The sequence below is a fragment of the Barbus barbus genome, assembly GCF_936440315.1.
Source record: "Barbus barbus genome assembly, chromosome: 11".
NCBI classification, from domain to species: Eukaryota; Metazoa; Chordata; class Actinopteri; order Cypriniformes; family Cyprinidae; genus Barbus; species Barbus barbus.
The window spans coordinates 7,618,839-7,635,850 of record NC_136739.1 but is presented as its reverse complement, the minus strand read 5'-3'; the positions used below and the strand labels follow the sequence as shown (position 1 = coordinate 7,635,850).

The following is a 17,012-nucleotide window of genomic DNA, read 5'->3' as shown; positions in this document are numbered from 1 at the left end:
TCCTTACAGAAATGCCCACCTGAAGAGCAAAACAATGCTTGACAGGCCTGCGCTGCAGTTCTACAAATGTGCTGCCCACAGGTTTCCGTGCCAGTCATGTGACTGAAAACTATTAATTGCTAGTCAGAAGGACATTCTTATTTTAGATAACACCTGATTGGACACAAATCTGTATACGCCCTGAGACATTCCTTAAAGGAAAAAACAAAAAACATACTTTTTAAAAAACTTATATATGCTAAAACCCACATGGACTAAAGATTTAATCTTTAATGAGCTGAAAAGAACGCACATCATGCCTCTGTTCATCAATTTGCACTGGCTACCAATAACTGCTCGCATTAAATTCAAGGCATTGATGTTTGCCTACAGAACCACCACTGGCTCTGCACCCCTTTACCTAAATTCATTAATTCAGACTTATATGCCCTCTAGAAGCTTGCGTTCTTCAAGTGAAAACTTCATAGAGTACAGGCCAGTTCAAACCAAGATGAATGCTCAACTCTGTTCAGACTGACACAATTCACATGCAGTCAGTGCAACATAGAGGTGTTTTAATCTCTTTTTAATTGCACTACAATTGAAGCTGGCCAGCCAGTGAGATTCAGCTTTTAGTCACATGTTCAGAGCTTTTTTTTTATAAGTGCCACCTACTGTCAGAGAGTGAATTTACATTTTTATTTAGCCATTCTGCCATTTTTTACACATTAAGTCCCTGATATAACTGAAGTGAAATCAAAGAATGAGCTGATGACGTAATTTTGACCAAAATTAGACCAAAACAAAGTTAGTTTGCAGTTTGTTTCGGGAGTATGAAACTTTCCAGAAAAGTTTACTCTAGCTGGCAAACTACCATTGGTCCGTGGCAATGATGTAATAGGTAGGTGTGGCTTGGGCTGGACGATTAATCGAAAATAAATTTGAAATTCAGAACCTCTAACCGACGCAATTTTCCCATGACGGTAATTTCGTTTTTTTAATCCTATTACGTCTTACGCCATTTTTGGCAGTACCCAAAAACATAATCATTGTAATCAGTGTTGTTTGCATTAGGGGGGAAAGCGTGTACATTTACGTGATCATTGTTTTTTACGCTTAGAGGAAAGCGTGCATATGCATTGTGATACTCTCCAAAATGGCAGAAGACGGTTACTTGGAGCAGGACTATTTTACCAATGTCCTTACTATGTTTCTGGACCTGGCAACTTTACAGTTGCATTGCTGTCTATGGAGGGTCAGACAGCTCTCAGAATGCATCAAAAATATCTTAATATGTGTTCTGATGGTGAACGAGGGTCTTACGGGTTTGGAATAACATGAGGGTGAGTAATAATGACAGAATTTTCATTTTGGGGTGAACTAACCCTTTGATGTTGTAAAGCAGCTTTCTTTAAAGCAATATATTGTATAAAGCGCCATATAAATAAAAATGACTTGAAACATGAAAATTGCAGAGCTGGTGCAAGGCTATGATCAGATGCTTTCTTAACGACTGCTTTCTCACTGCTGTCATTTTTGTGCTGTATTTGTTTGTTATTAGAGAGGAAAGCGTGCAGCGCATATTTACATATTCATCTAAACGCTGCTCTCAGCAGTGTGGACGGCATCAGGATGTTCGCTAACAGTATATCACTGCAAATTCTTTAAACTTCTTTTTTCCCCCTAAACAAGGAAAAATAACTTCACTCTGAGTATATCAGACAAATCGCATGTCAAAATCGTACCAATCATTCATGTTGGTCTGAAGAGGCCATATATGTCCACCAAGAAGAGTCTGTTTTTTTTTAAACACAACATAAGAGTTTTATTGGATATGAACTCACCGATATGTCGAATATCTCCTCTGAATCATCCAGCAGCACGACTCTGATGGGCACCAGGCGTCCAGGGGGCATAGCAGGCGGTTTGTGTCCGGGCTCCAGGGTGCTGATCCCCAGAGTCTCTGGTGCCCCTAACCTCTGTCCCGCTAACGACGTTTGGCCCTGTTCCACCATGGTCTTCCTGGCTCAGCCTGCACACAACACACACAAAAATCACACTCTGACTATGTGTGTATGATCAGGTTTTGTCTGTGCCAAATGTCCCACAAGGATAGTAATAATTACCCAGTGGACATATGAAAATGAAGAAGTTTTGTATTTACACTGATGGCTCTTGACATGTAAGTTATTTGAAGCTTAAAATTACAGTCTTTTTGGTCTAATGTTTTTGTGCTCTCCTCAGACAATGAACCTATTACGCTGATCCAACTTCTCATATCTCTCCCTCTCTGTTCCCATCATTTTCAGGGTTTATCACACATTCCAGAGCACTGATGTCATTACTTCTAAACCAAGGGTCAACATGAGAAACAGAGGGGAGGAAAAGAGAACGGAAAAAGAGAAAGTGAGAAGCTGAGAGACTGACAGAGGGTGCAGTCAGAGGAAAATATGAAACAACAAACACAGATCTCTGTGGATCAGATGGCCATATGCGACCTGCACTTCTCATTCGCAATAACATTTATCTAAGCAATCTTCAAAAGAACCTTCCAAACAGTCAATATTCAATATATTTACTGGTTTATGCTCGTACTGTATATGCCTGTATAAAAAAAGAAATACCAGGAAATAACTGCATTTTTGTCTTCCTGACAGTAATATGACAGTATTATTTCTTTTTGTGCCTGAGGCCAATTTACTGCCCTGAGAGGTTTTATTAATTTATCTTAGGACAGATAAAAATAAATAAATAAATAAAACATTTTTGCTTTATTAATAAAGTCTAGTCACTAGTTTTTACACTTTTCATTTACACAAACAATATCATTCATATCTGAGCTGTTTATAAAGTAGATTTAAATAAATAAAAGTGCATTGTAAAAATAGACCTCTGATATAAACTGGGCTGTTTAGTTTTATAGGCTACTATCAATAAAACACCTTGGAGAGAAGCAATAAAGCTCGATCTGCTCTCAGGGGTTATCCAGAGGGGGAGGGTGAAAGATCAGACCAGTGCCAGCAAAAACCAAATCCACCATGAGAAACACAGCCAGTGCTTCACCAGTAGTCTTTAAAAAATTCCATTCATTCAGTAATGCCCCAAAAGCCCTGGAAAAATCATCGGTACTGATGGTGATGCAAGTACATCTTCAGGCACTGTGTCTTTTGTTTGGCTGGGAAATGAAATGCCACATGCATAACACATCAGGATAGCTAAAATTATGATTTTACAAAAAGCCGCAATGTTTAATTAAGAACACAGAGATCAAATGCTGAGAACAACGCTGAGAAGTTCATAGGCTTTTATACGTGGAATACAAAACGGACCTTATTCTCTGAATTAATTCACCTTTGTCAAATAGACTGCTTTCGTGGTCTTTCAGCGTTAAAATGAATTAAATTTGGAGGATTTCAGAATGGCTCATCCATGCGCTTTATTCTTTCAGTGCGCGTTCTACACGCGTCGCGTCGCGTTGAAGCTGCACGTCACCTCGCCTCAAAGCGTTCAATCAGGTGCAAAGAAATGAATGAAAACCATTTAAATTCCAAATCGACTTTCCATTGTCTAGGTTAAAACAGCTAAGACTATATGCACACATGTCATATTTATAGCTAATTTTGCTTCAGACTGACTAGAACAGAAACTAAAACAAAAATTAGAAATGGAGCGTCCGTCGCGTCGTAGGCTCCACGTACCAGGCAGTGTAACTGAACAAAGCGCGGAACAGGTCTATTGACGTCTAATGTCAAGGTCCTCATAGAAGAATATGTTATTTCGATATGCCTTTCGCACTGGTCTTCATCAAGTGAATGGACTCATAATAGCCTGGAAGAAAGCGTCGGGGCATAATGGAAATATAACGGAACGGAGCTTCAGCAATGTCACGGCAGTTCTCAGGCTCAAATCTGTGGCTAGATTTACCCCTTAATCTCTTCCAAGCACAGAGCACCACTATGAATGGGAAGAATCCAAACGCTTACCCCGATTATAAATCCGCTGTGTGCAAGTGTGCGTTTGTGCACGAATGCACCGAGCGCGACGGTGATGCTGCGGAGCCGCTTCAGATGCAGCTTGTTCTGGAGCATACGAGCGTCCTCGCAGTCGCCATGTCTGCCGGCTGAAGAGACGGGATTACACTGACTGAGCACAGCACAGATCCAACCAACACACGAGACCTTCCAGCCAACGAGATGTGCGTTCACATGCTGCCATCTGCAGAGTGAAGCACCATAACGCTGTGAGCTACAAACAGTAGCAAATCAGTTCTGTACAGCCAAATTAGCCAGTTTCTACTTAAAAATAACCTTTAAAAATAATTGCAGTTCTAGTTATTTCAAAACATTTTGAAATAAATAAATGCATAGGCTGCTTATTTGTTTCTTCATTGGAACAGATTTGGAGAAATTTAGCATTACATCACTTGCTCACCAATGGATGCAGTGAATGGGTGCCGTCAGAATAAGAGCCCAGCCAGCTGATAAAAACATCACAATAATCCACAAGTAATCCACAACACTCCAATCCATCAACTAACATCTTGTCAAGTGAAAAGCTGTGTGGCTTTAAGAAACAAATCCATTTAGACATTTTTAACTTCAAATCATTACTTCTGGTTGAAATACCATTCCATGTCCAACTATCTCTTCCTCTCGTGAAAAGGTCCATCTCCTGTTGTCCTCTCACATCCACTGACATATTTGTTTTGAACTGTTTTGTCTTGTAAAAGGTGCTTGATCTCTCTCCTGATACAGATTTCTCTCCTGATTCAGACGAGATGACTGGAGAAAGCAACATTATGGATATATGAACTCGCAATGGTTTGAAGTTAAAACATCTTAATGATGGATTTGTTTATTACAAACACAGTTTCTACTTCATCACAAGCCATTAATTGATGGACTTGAGTTGTGTGGATTGCTTGTGGATTATTATACTGTTTTTATCAGCTGTTTGGACTCTCATTCTGATGGCAGATTTTACAAATCTGTGCATTTGTAAAAAAGTTGTGTCTTTATGGCATTTATAAAGCAGGTTTCTCAGGAGAGATCGTTCCTGCAACAAGTGTGCTGTAGATCACATTCAGTGTTCTACATCTGACATATGACAGGCAGCTAAGTGTAGGTGCATGCCTTCTGATGGATGTTGATAGATGGTGTGTGTCCGTATCTTCCCACACTAACTATTTTTGGCCAATCAAATCACTGCAAATTAGAGTGTGAAATTGGCAGCATGTGTTGCCATGCGGTTGCCATGACACCCAGCAATAAGTCTCATGCTGGTGTGTGAATCTCCCCCTCACTGCTGTGGTCTTATGTCCTCTGTCCATTTCCCGTGTCCTCTCTTGGCTGCTTTTCCCTGCATTCCTGTGTCCAGTGAGTGGGCAGAGAGTTCAGGTCTGCCGTAAAAGATTTACCCCATAAAACAGCAGCTCACTGTTCACATAGACTTTCCTGTTTATGCATGTGTGCAGAATGATACTACATACTCAACCATATTTTAGTATATAGAGTATACTATATATTTTATGGTACAGTACTAGTGAAAAGTTTGGAATAATAAGGATAATTAAAGTAAATGTTAATAATTTGCAATTTATTCCTGCAAATCATTACTCCAGTCTTCAGTGTCACATGACCCTTCAGAAATCATTCTAATAAACAGTTTTGCTGCTTAATTATTATTGATGATCCAACCCTTAAATTGGTTTATTATTAAATTATTTAAATGTTAACAAACTAAAGCAAAAGCAGAAAAAATATATAAAAATATCTGGTAACACTTTACAATAAGGTGTCATTTGTTAACATTAGTTAATGTATTAACTACATTTACATTTATTCATGCTTTTATCCAAAGCGACTTAAAATTGCTATGTATGTCAGAGGTCGCACGCCTCTGGAGCAACTAGGGGTTAAGTGTCTTGCTCAGGGACACATTGGTGTCTCACAGTGGATTCGAACCCGGGTCTCTCACACCAAAGGCATGTGTCTTATCCACTGCGCCATCGCCACCCGCAACTAACATGAACAAACAATGAACAATGCTTTTATTACACTATTTATTAATCTTTGTTAATGTTAGTTAATGAAAATACAGTTGTTCATTGTTTATTCAATTTAGTTCACAGTGCATTAACTAATGTTAACAAACAAAACTTGTGATTTTAATAATGCTTTAGTAAATGCTGAAATTAACTTAAACTAAGATTAATTCAATTCAATTAAATTCAAGTTTATTTGTATAGCACTTTTTATGATACAAATCATTGCAAAGCAGCTCTACAGGAATTAAAATTTCCACAATATATTGCAGCTTAATATTTTTAACTTATGGCAAAATTTGGTAATTCTGAATGTTGTCTGAGCATTGGCATCCTCTGAGGTCCTCTGAGGAGTTGGCATTATCTTTCCTCAGGTGTTCGGTCATCTCAGATCATTTAAGGGTTGGATCCAGACTGAAGCTTCTGTAATTCCTAGTTACCATGGGATGTTAATCCTGTGACAGAAACAGATAAACAAATAGAGACATAATTAGCGTAGCTACTGTTCCATTTAAGCAAAAATGATTTGTTCAACTCAAGCTAAAGAATAATAATAATGTACATTGATCAGATATAACTACTGTACAAGATTATAAGATGCATTATGTGAATGCTTGGCTAAAGAGAGGTGTCTTTAATATAGATTTAAACAGAGAGAGTGTGTCTGAACCCCAAACGTTATCAGGAAGGCTATTCCAGAGTTTGGGAGCCAAATGTGAAAAAGCTCTAAGTCCTTTAGTGGACTTTGCTGTCCTAGGTACTACCAAAAGTCCAGAGTTTTGCGACCTTAGGGAGCGGGTTGGATTGTAGCGTGGTAGAAGACGAGTTAGGTACGCAGGAGCTAAACCATTTAGGGCCTTATAGACAAATAATAATATTTTGTAAATGATACGGAACTGAATAGGTAGACTGTAAAATTGGGGTGATATGATCATATTTTCTTTGACCTGGTAAGAACTCTAGCCGCTGCATTTTGGACTATCTATAGCTTGTTTATGGAAGATGCAGGACAACCACCTAGCGGTGCATTACAATAGTCCAGTCTAGAGGTCATGAATGCATGAACTAGCTTTTCTGCATCAGAAACAGGTAGCATGTTTCGAAGCTTGGCAATGTTTCTAAGATGGAAGAATGCTGTTTTTGTAACATGGGAAATATGATTTTCAAAGGACAAGTTGCTGTTTAATATAACACCCAGATTTTTGACTTTAGAGGACGTGCATCTGTCTAGTTGCAAATTGTAATCCAAGAGATTCCGTGTACTGTTTTTTGGTCCAATAAGTGTCTTATCTGAATTGAATAGGAGGAAATTATTGGTCATCAGATCGTTTACATTTTTTACACAATCTATTAGCTTAGATAGTTGAGCAGTTTCATCTGGTCTTGTTGAGATATATAGTTGTGTATCATCGGCATAACAATGAAAACTAATCCCGTATTTTCTAATAATATTACCAAGGGGCAACATGTATATTGAAAATAGCAGAGGACCTAGGACAGATCCTTGTGGTACTCCATACTTTACTGGTGATAATTGTGATGACTCTCCATTTAAATGAACAAAGTGGTAGCGATCGGACAGACATTAATAAATGCTATAAAAGTATTGTTCATTCTTATTTCATGTTTACTAATGTTGTTAACTAATGTTAACTAATGAACCTTATTGTAAAGTGTTGCCAAATATCTAATTCAAAATATTTACAAAAACTATAATAGGATAGGCCTATATCAGTGATACTCCAATACCACTACAGTTATAGAGTCCAGTTGTAGAAATGCACAGCTCTTTGCTGTCAGTTACAATTTAACTAATTTCCCCCTTGTGTCGACCGGCTCCATGTAAAATAAAACCGCTTTTATTAAACTACTGATATGACTGGAATCTTCATCTCAAATACTCTATTTGTGTCTTCATGTGTAAAACTTTTATGATGACGGAAAATGCTCTACAGCACCTTAAAAGACAGTTTAGATGGAAGGCATCTGCTAAATGTTAAATAACTAACTTGTATCTCTTACAACGAAATAGTTTAACAGCCATCAAATAAACAAAACCTGCCTGATGGAAAACAGAACCTGTCATGTGTGTGCAGATATTCAAACAAACTACAGGATGCACTTTTGTCCTTCAGTGTAACATGATTGTGACGAGTCGGCTGCCTCCCCCCTGTCCATCATCACCACCCCCCCGTCCCATATTCGCCGCCCTTCACCAGGCTCCCGACAGGAGTGGGTGTGTGAGAGAGGAGGGGCGCTGAAACAGCCAGGGCTGGCGGCGTGTGATGAGGCGCACCTGACGTGAATAGAGCCTCATCACCGCCGCCGTTAAATGCCGAACGCGCCTCTCCTCGTGAGACCGGTCTCTCCCCCGTGCATGCACGCTGGTGTCCTCGTGGGTCCAGGAAGGGAGCGTCGAGGAGGACTGCCGCACCCGTTAGGCGGCTGACGGGCCAGGATGCCGGGCCGCCGAATCCCCCAGAAGCGCCGGGATGCCCGAAGATGGACGAAGCCGCGCAAGAGACGCCGCCGCCACTCGCTCCCGGCCCCGAGAGGGGAGCGCGTGCGGCCACCGGACTCCGCCCCTTCCCTGGACCCTTCCCTCCTGAACACTGCCCTCCTGCACAGCCCCGCAGCACGACGAGGACACCAGATCCCTGTTTGTTTTGGACACTTTTCCCCCTTTGGACACTTTATTTTGATATATTGTTTAATAAAAACCTCTCCGAGGCTTGACGCCACGCCCACTGTGTCTGTCGTTGGCTCCTCCCGCCACAATGATCTGCTCAAATATTTCTTATTTATAAAGCGGGCATATATTTGGTTTTAAAACACAGAAAAAACAGAAACCACACTGCAGTGCATGCGAGTGTCAGATGCACTTTATTTAGGTGCCAAACAAAACAAAAACAGAGTGTCACCATTCAATCATTCAGAAGAGTTGAGCACAGGTCCACATAAAAAAATATAAAATCAATACTGACTCAGAGCTCTCTATTCAAACACACACACACACACTCACACACCTCCATAATCTCTATATGTTCAGCCTTGAGATTCAACCTCAAGCCCGTCCAGGAGGAGGATACCAAGAAAAACTGGCAACCTCTTTACAAACGGATAGACAGTCAACCAACAGCCATCATCGTCAGCATCAATGACCCACAAAAGCATGGCAGAATATTGAGAGCGAGTGTAGAAAGGGGCTGAGACACTGAAGAGATGCGTGAGAAAGAGGGTGATAAAATAGAGAGAGACAGAAAAAGAAACGAGTCCTACAGAGTCATATGAGATACTAAATTAGCAAAAGTTCAGTGTCCAGATGTGTCCCCATCCAATCAGAGACAGGGACTTACGCTGCATTCCATTCGTTTGGAAAGTTAACATTCCTGCTTGGAAAAGTGCAATTGAAAGTCTCTTGAAACTCACGATGGAGGGTTCATGATGCAGACATGGTGGCAGTCAGAGAGATTTACAGTCAAACATTCAACATTTAAGCAAATAAAATACATCAAAGAGTCAAAAGGTCCAACATTGCATGATACAACATGTTTAGCAAACATAAAAAAACAAGATAAATGGTTCTCTCTGTTGATACACTAGAACTACTGCTAGTGGCGTAAAGCACAGCGTCCCCAATTTGGTTGCTACAAGAGTTCTTTGTTCACAATTTTTTCACTGCAAAACTATTGGTAGAGTCGCCAGTTTCTGAACTCATCTTCTAAATCTGACTTTGAATGGAAGCAGCATAAAGAGCTCTGTTCCAAAACCTACTAAGACGCCTTACTGTTTATTAACAACATTCTATGTAGATGGATTTTGCAGACTGAACAATTTGGTGGAATAGTAGTTTTTTCTGGTAAAAATTGTGATTGCAATGTATATTTCATACTGTAAATTTCACAAAACTCATAGCAATCATATCAATATGACGATAAAATAAGTACTATTATTGTTATGATTATTCTAATTAAATATTAAAACATGAAATTGATTATTATAGTAAATAATACTGTTTTACTGCAAAATAAAACAAAGCATTATCAAATATTATCCTATCAAACTTTTACTTTGGTGGAAAACTGCAGGGACCCCCTTAAATCAAAAGTGATAAATCTGAATTTTTATGGTATATTGCTACTGCAGTGATTATTTTAGGATTTATCCATGTGCATGATTACTTTTACGTTTAAATTCATTTAATCAATCTTTAATAAAAATAACTTTCCTCCCATTTGCAGCAACATCAGCGAGTGTGCAACCTGTCAATCACAAGAGAATTCAGCAACAGCAAATGACAATGATCCAATAAATCCTCAAAGAACAAAACCAAGCCCCGCCCAATATTTTTTTGTTTTTTCAAAAAGTAACAATAGGGAAGAAAATACAATCGTAACTTCTGTTTCATGATGACGACTTTAAAGCTTCTCCATTGTCGGCTGCAGGTTTATAAATGTTTTATTAGCAACTGAAAGCATTGATCATAATTTCATTCAGAAACTTCCAACATACATTTATGCATTTAAACTGCAGCCTTTGTGATTTGATAATTGCACAAAACCATATTGTGATTACTTTGATTAATCGTTCAGCCCTGCTCTGCATCACACATATACAGTTGCTTATGTGAAGCTCATACACTTGGATTTGGAGAGTTTGACATTAGCATGCTGTTAAGCTAACAGCATGATACTTGTGTGTGCAATGTATAAAAATACATAGAACACACCTTATTAACTTTCAGCAAAATATTATGGAGTGGAAAGAAATTCAAATATATTTAGAATCTCATCCACAATCCTGGATTAATTTTTCAGAGCTCACCGCAATGCGTTCTGGGAAACCATAAGGAACATATTTGGGCTTTAACATACTGTCTAGGTAGGCAGCTAACTAGGTTTTAGAACAGAGCTAAAGCCACCTGACTGTTTTTCTACCTCTTGATGTTTCAGATGAGATACCGATGAAAAATTATGACTTTAAGGGATTTATTCCCAAATAAATGGACAATTAGAAAGGCTTCATTAAATGATTATATGGCTATATCAAGCATACGGCTAAGAACCCTCTTATTTTCGCTCTCTCTCTCTTTGACCTGGTGACAAATTCAGATAAAATCATCAATACCATAAGACCAAGAACATAAAAGTCCAACTCATCGCCACTGAAGGATCCTGCTCAAACAGGAAACGTGAAACCTAAGGCAAGTGCTCTTCCTGTGGTTGAGTCAGTCAGGATTTAAAGTGACAAGAAAAAAAAATCCTCAAAGTTACTGTCAGTCTGCAGATACAGAATGATGGAAAACCGTTGACACTAGAAGGTCTATCAAAGCTACTGTAATGTGAGTTCTGTGTGTGTGTGTTGGGGGGGTTATTGTATATTGCAGGAGGAGCAGCATGGATCATCTTTATCCGGCTGTGCCGCGTAGTCCATCTGCCGTACGATCTCGGCAAAGAGTTCGTCCACCATGGTCTTGCTCTTGGCAGACGTCTCGATGAACGGACAGCCCCACTCCTCGGCCAGCGCCTGTCCCTCCCTCACAGACACCTCCCTCTCGCTCTCCAGATCCACCTTATTCCCCACCAGGATCACAGGAACCTTCTCATACCTGGAAACAACCAGAGAGAACACTTAAACAGAATTTATTTCTTGATTTTATCCATCAGGATTTGATTGGCTCATGGATGTCAGAGTAGGATATTACTGGTAAATATTATTTTTATACAAATGCACAGAAAAGTCATTTTAAAGAAAGAAAAAAATTATCTAACACTTTACTTGTTTAATATATTGCCTGACTTAAAATATTGTACAAAGAAAATTTGTGTCTGTAATATTTTTAATACACTCTTTCATAAATTTGTTTTAGGGCGAATAAGTTTTTTTTTTTTTAATAAGTTAATACTGTTATTCAGCAAAGATGCATTAAATTGATCAAAAAAAGACTAAATATTAAGCAGCACAACTGTTTTCAACATTAGAACATAAGAAATGTTTCTTGAGCAGTAAATCAGTATATTAGAATGATTTCTGAAGGATCATGTGACACTGGAGACTGGAGTAATGATGCTGAAAATTCAGCTTTGGATCACAGGAATAAATTACATTTTACAAGATATTAACAAAGAGAACAGTTATTTTAATTTACAATAATATATTACTGTTTTACTGTATTTTGATCAAACAAATCTAGCCTTGATAACATAAGAGACATAAAGAACATTCAAAAGTCTTATTGACGCAAAAGTTTCAAACAGTTGTGTAATTGACAATATTCACAATGTAGCCTGTCAGGGCCTCACCTTTTTGTTTAATTATCTCAACTGTATCAAAATGGGTCACTGTGATTATACTATTTTCTCAAGGCAGACACACAATACATCCTGCACCTCACATCTGAATTCTCATAGTACGGTCTTCCTCTAGGCAAAAGAAGAACGTCTTCACCCACAACCACTAATCATGGTCAAGGGAGGATGAGAGGGGTGGGCTTACTGAAGCCACGCCCCTTATAAACACACCCTGTTATTAACAAACCACTAATGACATCACAGTTTAAAAGTTCTTTCAGAATGACAGTGTGCTGTCCCTTGATTCTCACAATTTGTGGGTCATGAACCAAAATTGGGTCACATGTCTGCACTGTACCATTTTAGTAACATTTTAGCATTGCGTGACTGCAAAACTCGCCAAGTTTTTGCAGCCAGAGTCATTTTGAAGTAATTTTTCAGTGTAAATGTGAGCCATAACAGTTGCACTTGCTATAACAATCATCTATTTTAGTCATGCACTTCTTTAAATGACACTAAACCCTGCTCTTTCACTACCGGTCTCATTCATCCTTCAACAAGAACAAACAGAGCTGTGACAGATGTGTCTTACTCCCACTATCTCCTCCTCATTATGCATCACTTTTACTGTGTGAAATATTTATGCCATTCAATTATTCAATATTTTCTGAAGGCAGAAACATCCTTCTGCGTGAGAGTGCAGATGTATATTATTTGCATGGGAATGTGTGCTGGAGGAGATGTTGTTTGCAGGTCTGTATTAATATATTTCTGCTTCAGGGTGACTGAGGTTGGTGGGAGCCTGAGTTAAAACTGATAAGAAGACTGATAAGAAGGATAAAAGTATTAATGGAATCACTTGTATTCCCCCAATTATTTATCTTATCATCTTTAGTTCACTTACTGTCCCTGATAAGTGAAGTTCCTATTGGTAACGGATTGCTCCTGGATTTGGGTGCCAATCCTAAAGGATACTAATGGAATCCAGAACGACTAAGGATACGGTTTTTCAGTGGGATCTCAACTGATCCTTGGGGAATTCTTATATGATGCCATTAGAATCAGTTTAAATCGAATTCCATTAGCATTGTTTTCTGCCACTTGTTGCTTACATTTTAGTTTCAGGGGCACTGAATGCAGTCAAACCAGCACTGATTTAAAAGCCCACAGAAAGTCAAATTTTTTGTTTTATTTCTGTAAAACATTTACTCAGGAAGTTTTGAATACAGAATTTGAACAGAATCGTGTTTTTCAGAACTAGTTACAATTTGGCAATACAGGTATAGCTAAAGAAATTAGAATATCATGAAAAAGGTCAATATTTTTTGTCACTCATTTCAAAAAGTGAAACCCATATATTATATAGATTCATTATACAGAGTGAAATATTTTAAGCCTTTATTTCTTGAAATTTTGACGATTATGGCTTACAGATAATGAAAACCCAAAATTAGAATATTACATAAGATCAATAAAAAAAGGACATTTTAAACAGAAATGTCAGGCTTCTGAAAAGTATGTTAATTTCTAGGCACTCAATACTTGGTAGGGCCTCCTTTTGCATGAATTACTGCTTCAGTGCGGCGTGGCATGGAGGCAATCAGCCTGTGGCACTGCTCAGGTGTAATGGAAGCCCAGGTTGCTTTGATTCCTGCAGCCTTCAGGTCATCTGCATTGTTGGGTCTGCTGTCTCTCATCTTCCTCTTGACAATACCCCATAGATTCTCTATGAGGTTCAGGTCAGGCGAGTTTGCTGGCCAATCAAGCACAGTAACACCATGGTCATTGAGCCAGATTTTAGTACCTTTGGCAGTGTGGGCAGGTGCCAAGTCCTGCTGGAAAATGAAATCAGCATCTCCATAAAGCGTGTCAGCAGAAGGAAGCATGAAGTGCTCTAAAATGTCCTGGTAGATGACTGCATTGACTGTGGACTTCAGAAAACACAGTGGACCAACACCAGCAGATGACATGGCACCCCAAATCATCACTGACTGTGGAAACTTCACACTGGACTTCAAGCAACATGGATTCTGTGCCTCTCCACTCTTCCTCCAGACTCTGGGACCTTGATTCCAAATGAAATGCAGAATTTACTTTCATCTGAAAAGAGGACTTTGGACCACTGAGCAACAGTCCAGTTCTTTTTCTCCACAGCCCAGGTAAGACGCTTCTGATGTTGTCTCTGGTTCTGAAGTGGCTTGGTAGCCCTTTTCCTGAAGACGTCTGAGCGTGGAGACTCTTGATGCACTGACTCCAGCTTCAGTTCACTCCTTGTGAAGCTCTCACAAGTGTTTGAATCAGCTTTGCTTGACAGTATTCTCAAGCTTGCGGTCATCCCTGTTGCTTGTGCACCTTTTCCTACCCAAATTCTTCCTTCCAATCAACTTTGCATTTAATATGCTTTGATACAGCACTCCGTAAGCAGCCACACCTTTCAGTAATGACCCTCTGTGACTTACCCTCTTTGTGGAGGGCGTCAATGTTCGTCTTCTGGATCATTGCCAAGTCAGCAATCTTCCCCATTATTGTGGTTTCAAAGAACAAGAGATGCCCGGAATTTATACTGTAGGGATAGTCATTAATTGAAACTCAAATGTAAATATTCTAATATGTTGAGATACTGATTTTTGACTTTCATGAGCTGTAAGCTCTAATCATCAAAATTAAAACAAAAAAACTTTTGAAATACTTTGCAATGAATCTAAAATATGAAAGTTTCACTTTTTGAAATAAGTTACAAGAAACAATGAACTTTTTCACAATATTGTAATTTTTTTAGATGTACCTGTACATACCAACCATTTGTAAATTTCCATGTTTGCTTTCCCTAAAGTGCTGACTTCTTCAGCCTGTAGGCCTATATCTCAAAAAAAAAAAAAAAAAAAAACTAGGCCAAAACATGATCTAAACAAGAGAAAACATGTTTGTAAATGCATTTCTAAAAACACAAAATAAAGTGATCAAATTTCAGACATTAAATACATTTTGCAATTTTTCAAACACGCCCACAACAACAAAGCGCATTTCCTATTTTTGATAGACAGACAGACAGAGAGACAGATAATTGCAACTTGCAATTACTCTTGACACTATGATTTTAATCATAACAATAATAATAATTCTTATTCTATTCTAATAATTCTATTATGGACTACTTTGATTGTTATGGTAGTTTAGGGGAGGGATATTCAGACAAATAAAGATGAGTGCATTTTAATTATCTATCTATAGAGTATTTTCCCTGGAAGTGAAGACTCTATTTTAAATCAGCTAAAAGCTAATATTGTCAAATTATCCAGAGAAACTTCAAAGCTGGTTTTAATTTAAAACACACGAAAATATTCATCACATAGCCATTACAATATTTCCTAAACAAATGAGAACAGCATTTGAAGTATGGATCAGGTTTCGAGCAGCAGAGAAGTGCATCGCATCACTTGAGCATGAATCTTTCATGCAGACAGCAGCGTGTTTAAACACTGGATGCGGCACATCAAGGCTCGAGCAACAGGCCTGTAGAGGCCCAATACACACACACGGGCCGATTCTGGACATGCTGTCAGATGTGTTAAGATCAATTTCATCGTATACAATGACATGTCACCGACAGCGAAGCTCCGACACCCTAATTCGTGACGGTTATCGGTCCCATCTCACCTCTTGACTCGGATGATCTGGTCTCTCATGGGTTTGATGTCCTGGAAGCTCTGCTGGTTCACCAGACTGTAGACCAGAATGAAGCCCTGTCCGTTTTTGATGTACAGGTCCCGCATGGACGCGAACTGCTCCGTGCCCGCCGTGTCCAGGATCTCCAGCACCGACGGCGACGAGTCTACCTCGATCTCCTTACGATAGAAATCCTCGATGGTCGGGTCGTACTTCTCAATAAACGTCCCGGTGACGAACTGCACGGTAAGGGCGGATTTACCGACCCCGCCGCTGCCGAGGACCACCACTTTATACTCACGCATCTCTCCGGTCTGAAAGGTTCAACGAATCAAAATAAACTCACACGGCACTCGACATGACAATGGCATTCATGTTTAGGGCGTTTAAACGAGTCTGTCCGCCAACATAAACACACCTCGCACAAAGACGCGCTTCCCGCAGCAGCGCTTCATGATCACGGAGCACCGGCGGCCCACGCGCGCCTATAATTGACAGCAGGGAACGGCTGGATAGATGCAATCACCAATAACTTGTGCTTTTTATCTGCTCAGCTCACCATCCTATAGAAGTAAACGAAGACTGCATGGAGAAACCCAGCGGACTGCCTCTGGCATCGGTGAATTAACACACAGTCCGTTAAAATCAGATTATTTGAAGCGATCGGGGCGCATGTTAGTGTTTTCCGTCTCCGCCTGCTCTCTCCGGTCTTCATTAATACACACTAGCACACCGCCATGCTCACGGGTGGGGATCCTCTGCCGCGTCGCTCTCCGCTATTGTAAAGTCCGAGTCATTTTGGCGAACCGGTTACTTTAAGCAGTTCGTTCGAAAGAATCAGTTCAAGGACGACTCACTGATTCTTTTACATCATGACGTAATTACGTAGGGATAGCTGTTTTCTTGAAACATAATATGAACTACTTCTTCACCCACCCCCCCATTTTTTTTTGTATGATAGTGATTCTGTTTATGAGTTTTAGTTTGATGACTCTATTTATGAGTCTACTTCAAGTTCAATTTATTTATATACC

The 17,012-nt window shown here is 39.4% G+C and overlaps 2 protein-coding genes across 2 annotated transcripts in view; both read right to left on the bottom strand.

The window, feature by feature from the left end:
- The window catches only part of LOC306876790 (FERM, ARHGEF and pleckstrin domain-containing protein 1-like), a gene marked incomplete at its 5' end in the record, with an annotated part of 61,357 nt that extends 59,363 nt beyond the window's left edge, over positions 1-1,994 (bottom strand). Inside the window, one exon of the mRNA XM_079428197.1 lies at positions 1,824-1,994. Coding sequence (XP_079284323.1) covers positions 1,824-1,994 — 171 coding nt within the window. The remainder of the gene's footprint in view (positions 1-1,823) is intronic.
- A 6,884-nt stretch (positions 1,995-8,878) lies between these two features.
- LOC306876754 (ras-related protein Rap-2a) lies at positions 8,879-16,768 on the bottom strand. Its single transcript, XM_079428150.1, has 4 exons — positions 16,538-16,768; positions 16,397-16,463; positions 15,970-16,292; positions 8,879-11,630 (listed from the first exon to the last, which is right to left on the bottom strand). The coding sequence occupies exons 3-4, from the start codon at positions 16,281-16,283 to the stop codon at positions 11,393-11,395; spliced, it is 552 nt and encodes a 183-aa protein (XP_079284276.1). The 5' UTR covers positions 16,284-16,292; positions 16,397-16,463; positions 16,538-16,768; the 3' UTR covers positions 8,879-11,392.
- Positions 16,769-17,012: the final 244 nt, after the last annotated feature.

Coding starts and splice junctions, on each gene's coding strand:
- LOC306876754 (XM_079428150.1), bottom strand. CDS start 16,283: ATGCGTGAGTATAAAGTGGTGGTCCTCGGCAGCGGCGGGGTCGGTAAA. Junction 11,631..15,969: donor CAGATCATCCGAGTCAAGAG/GTGAGATGGGAC, acceptor GGTTGTTTCCAG/GTATGAGAAGGTTCCTGTGA.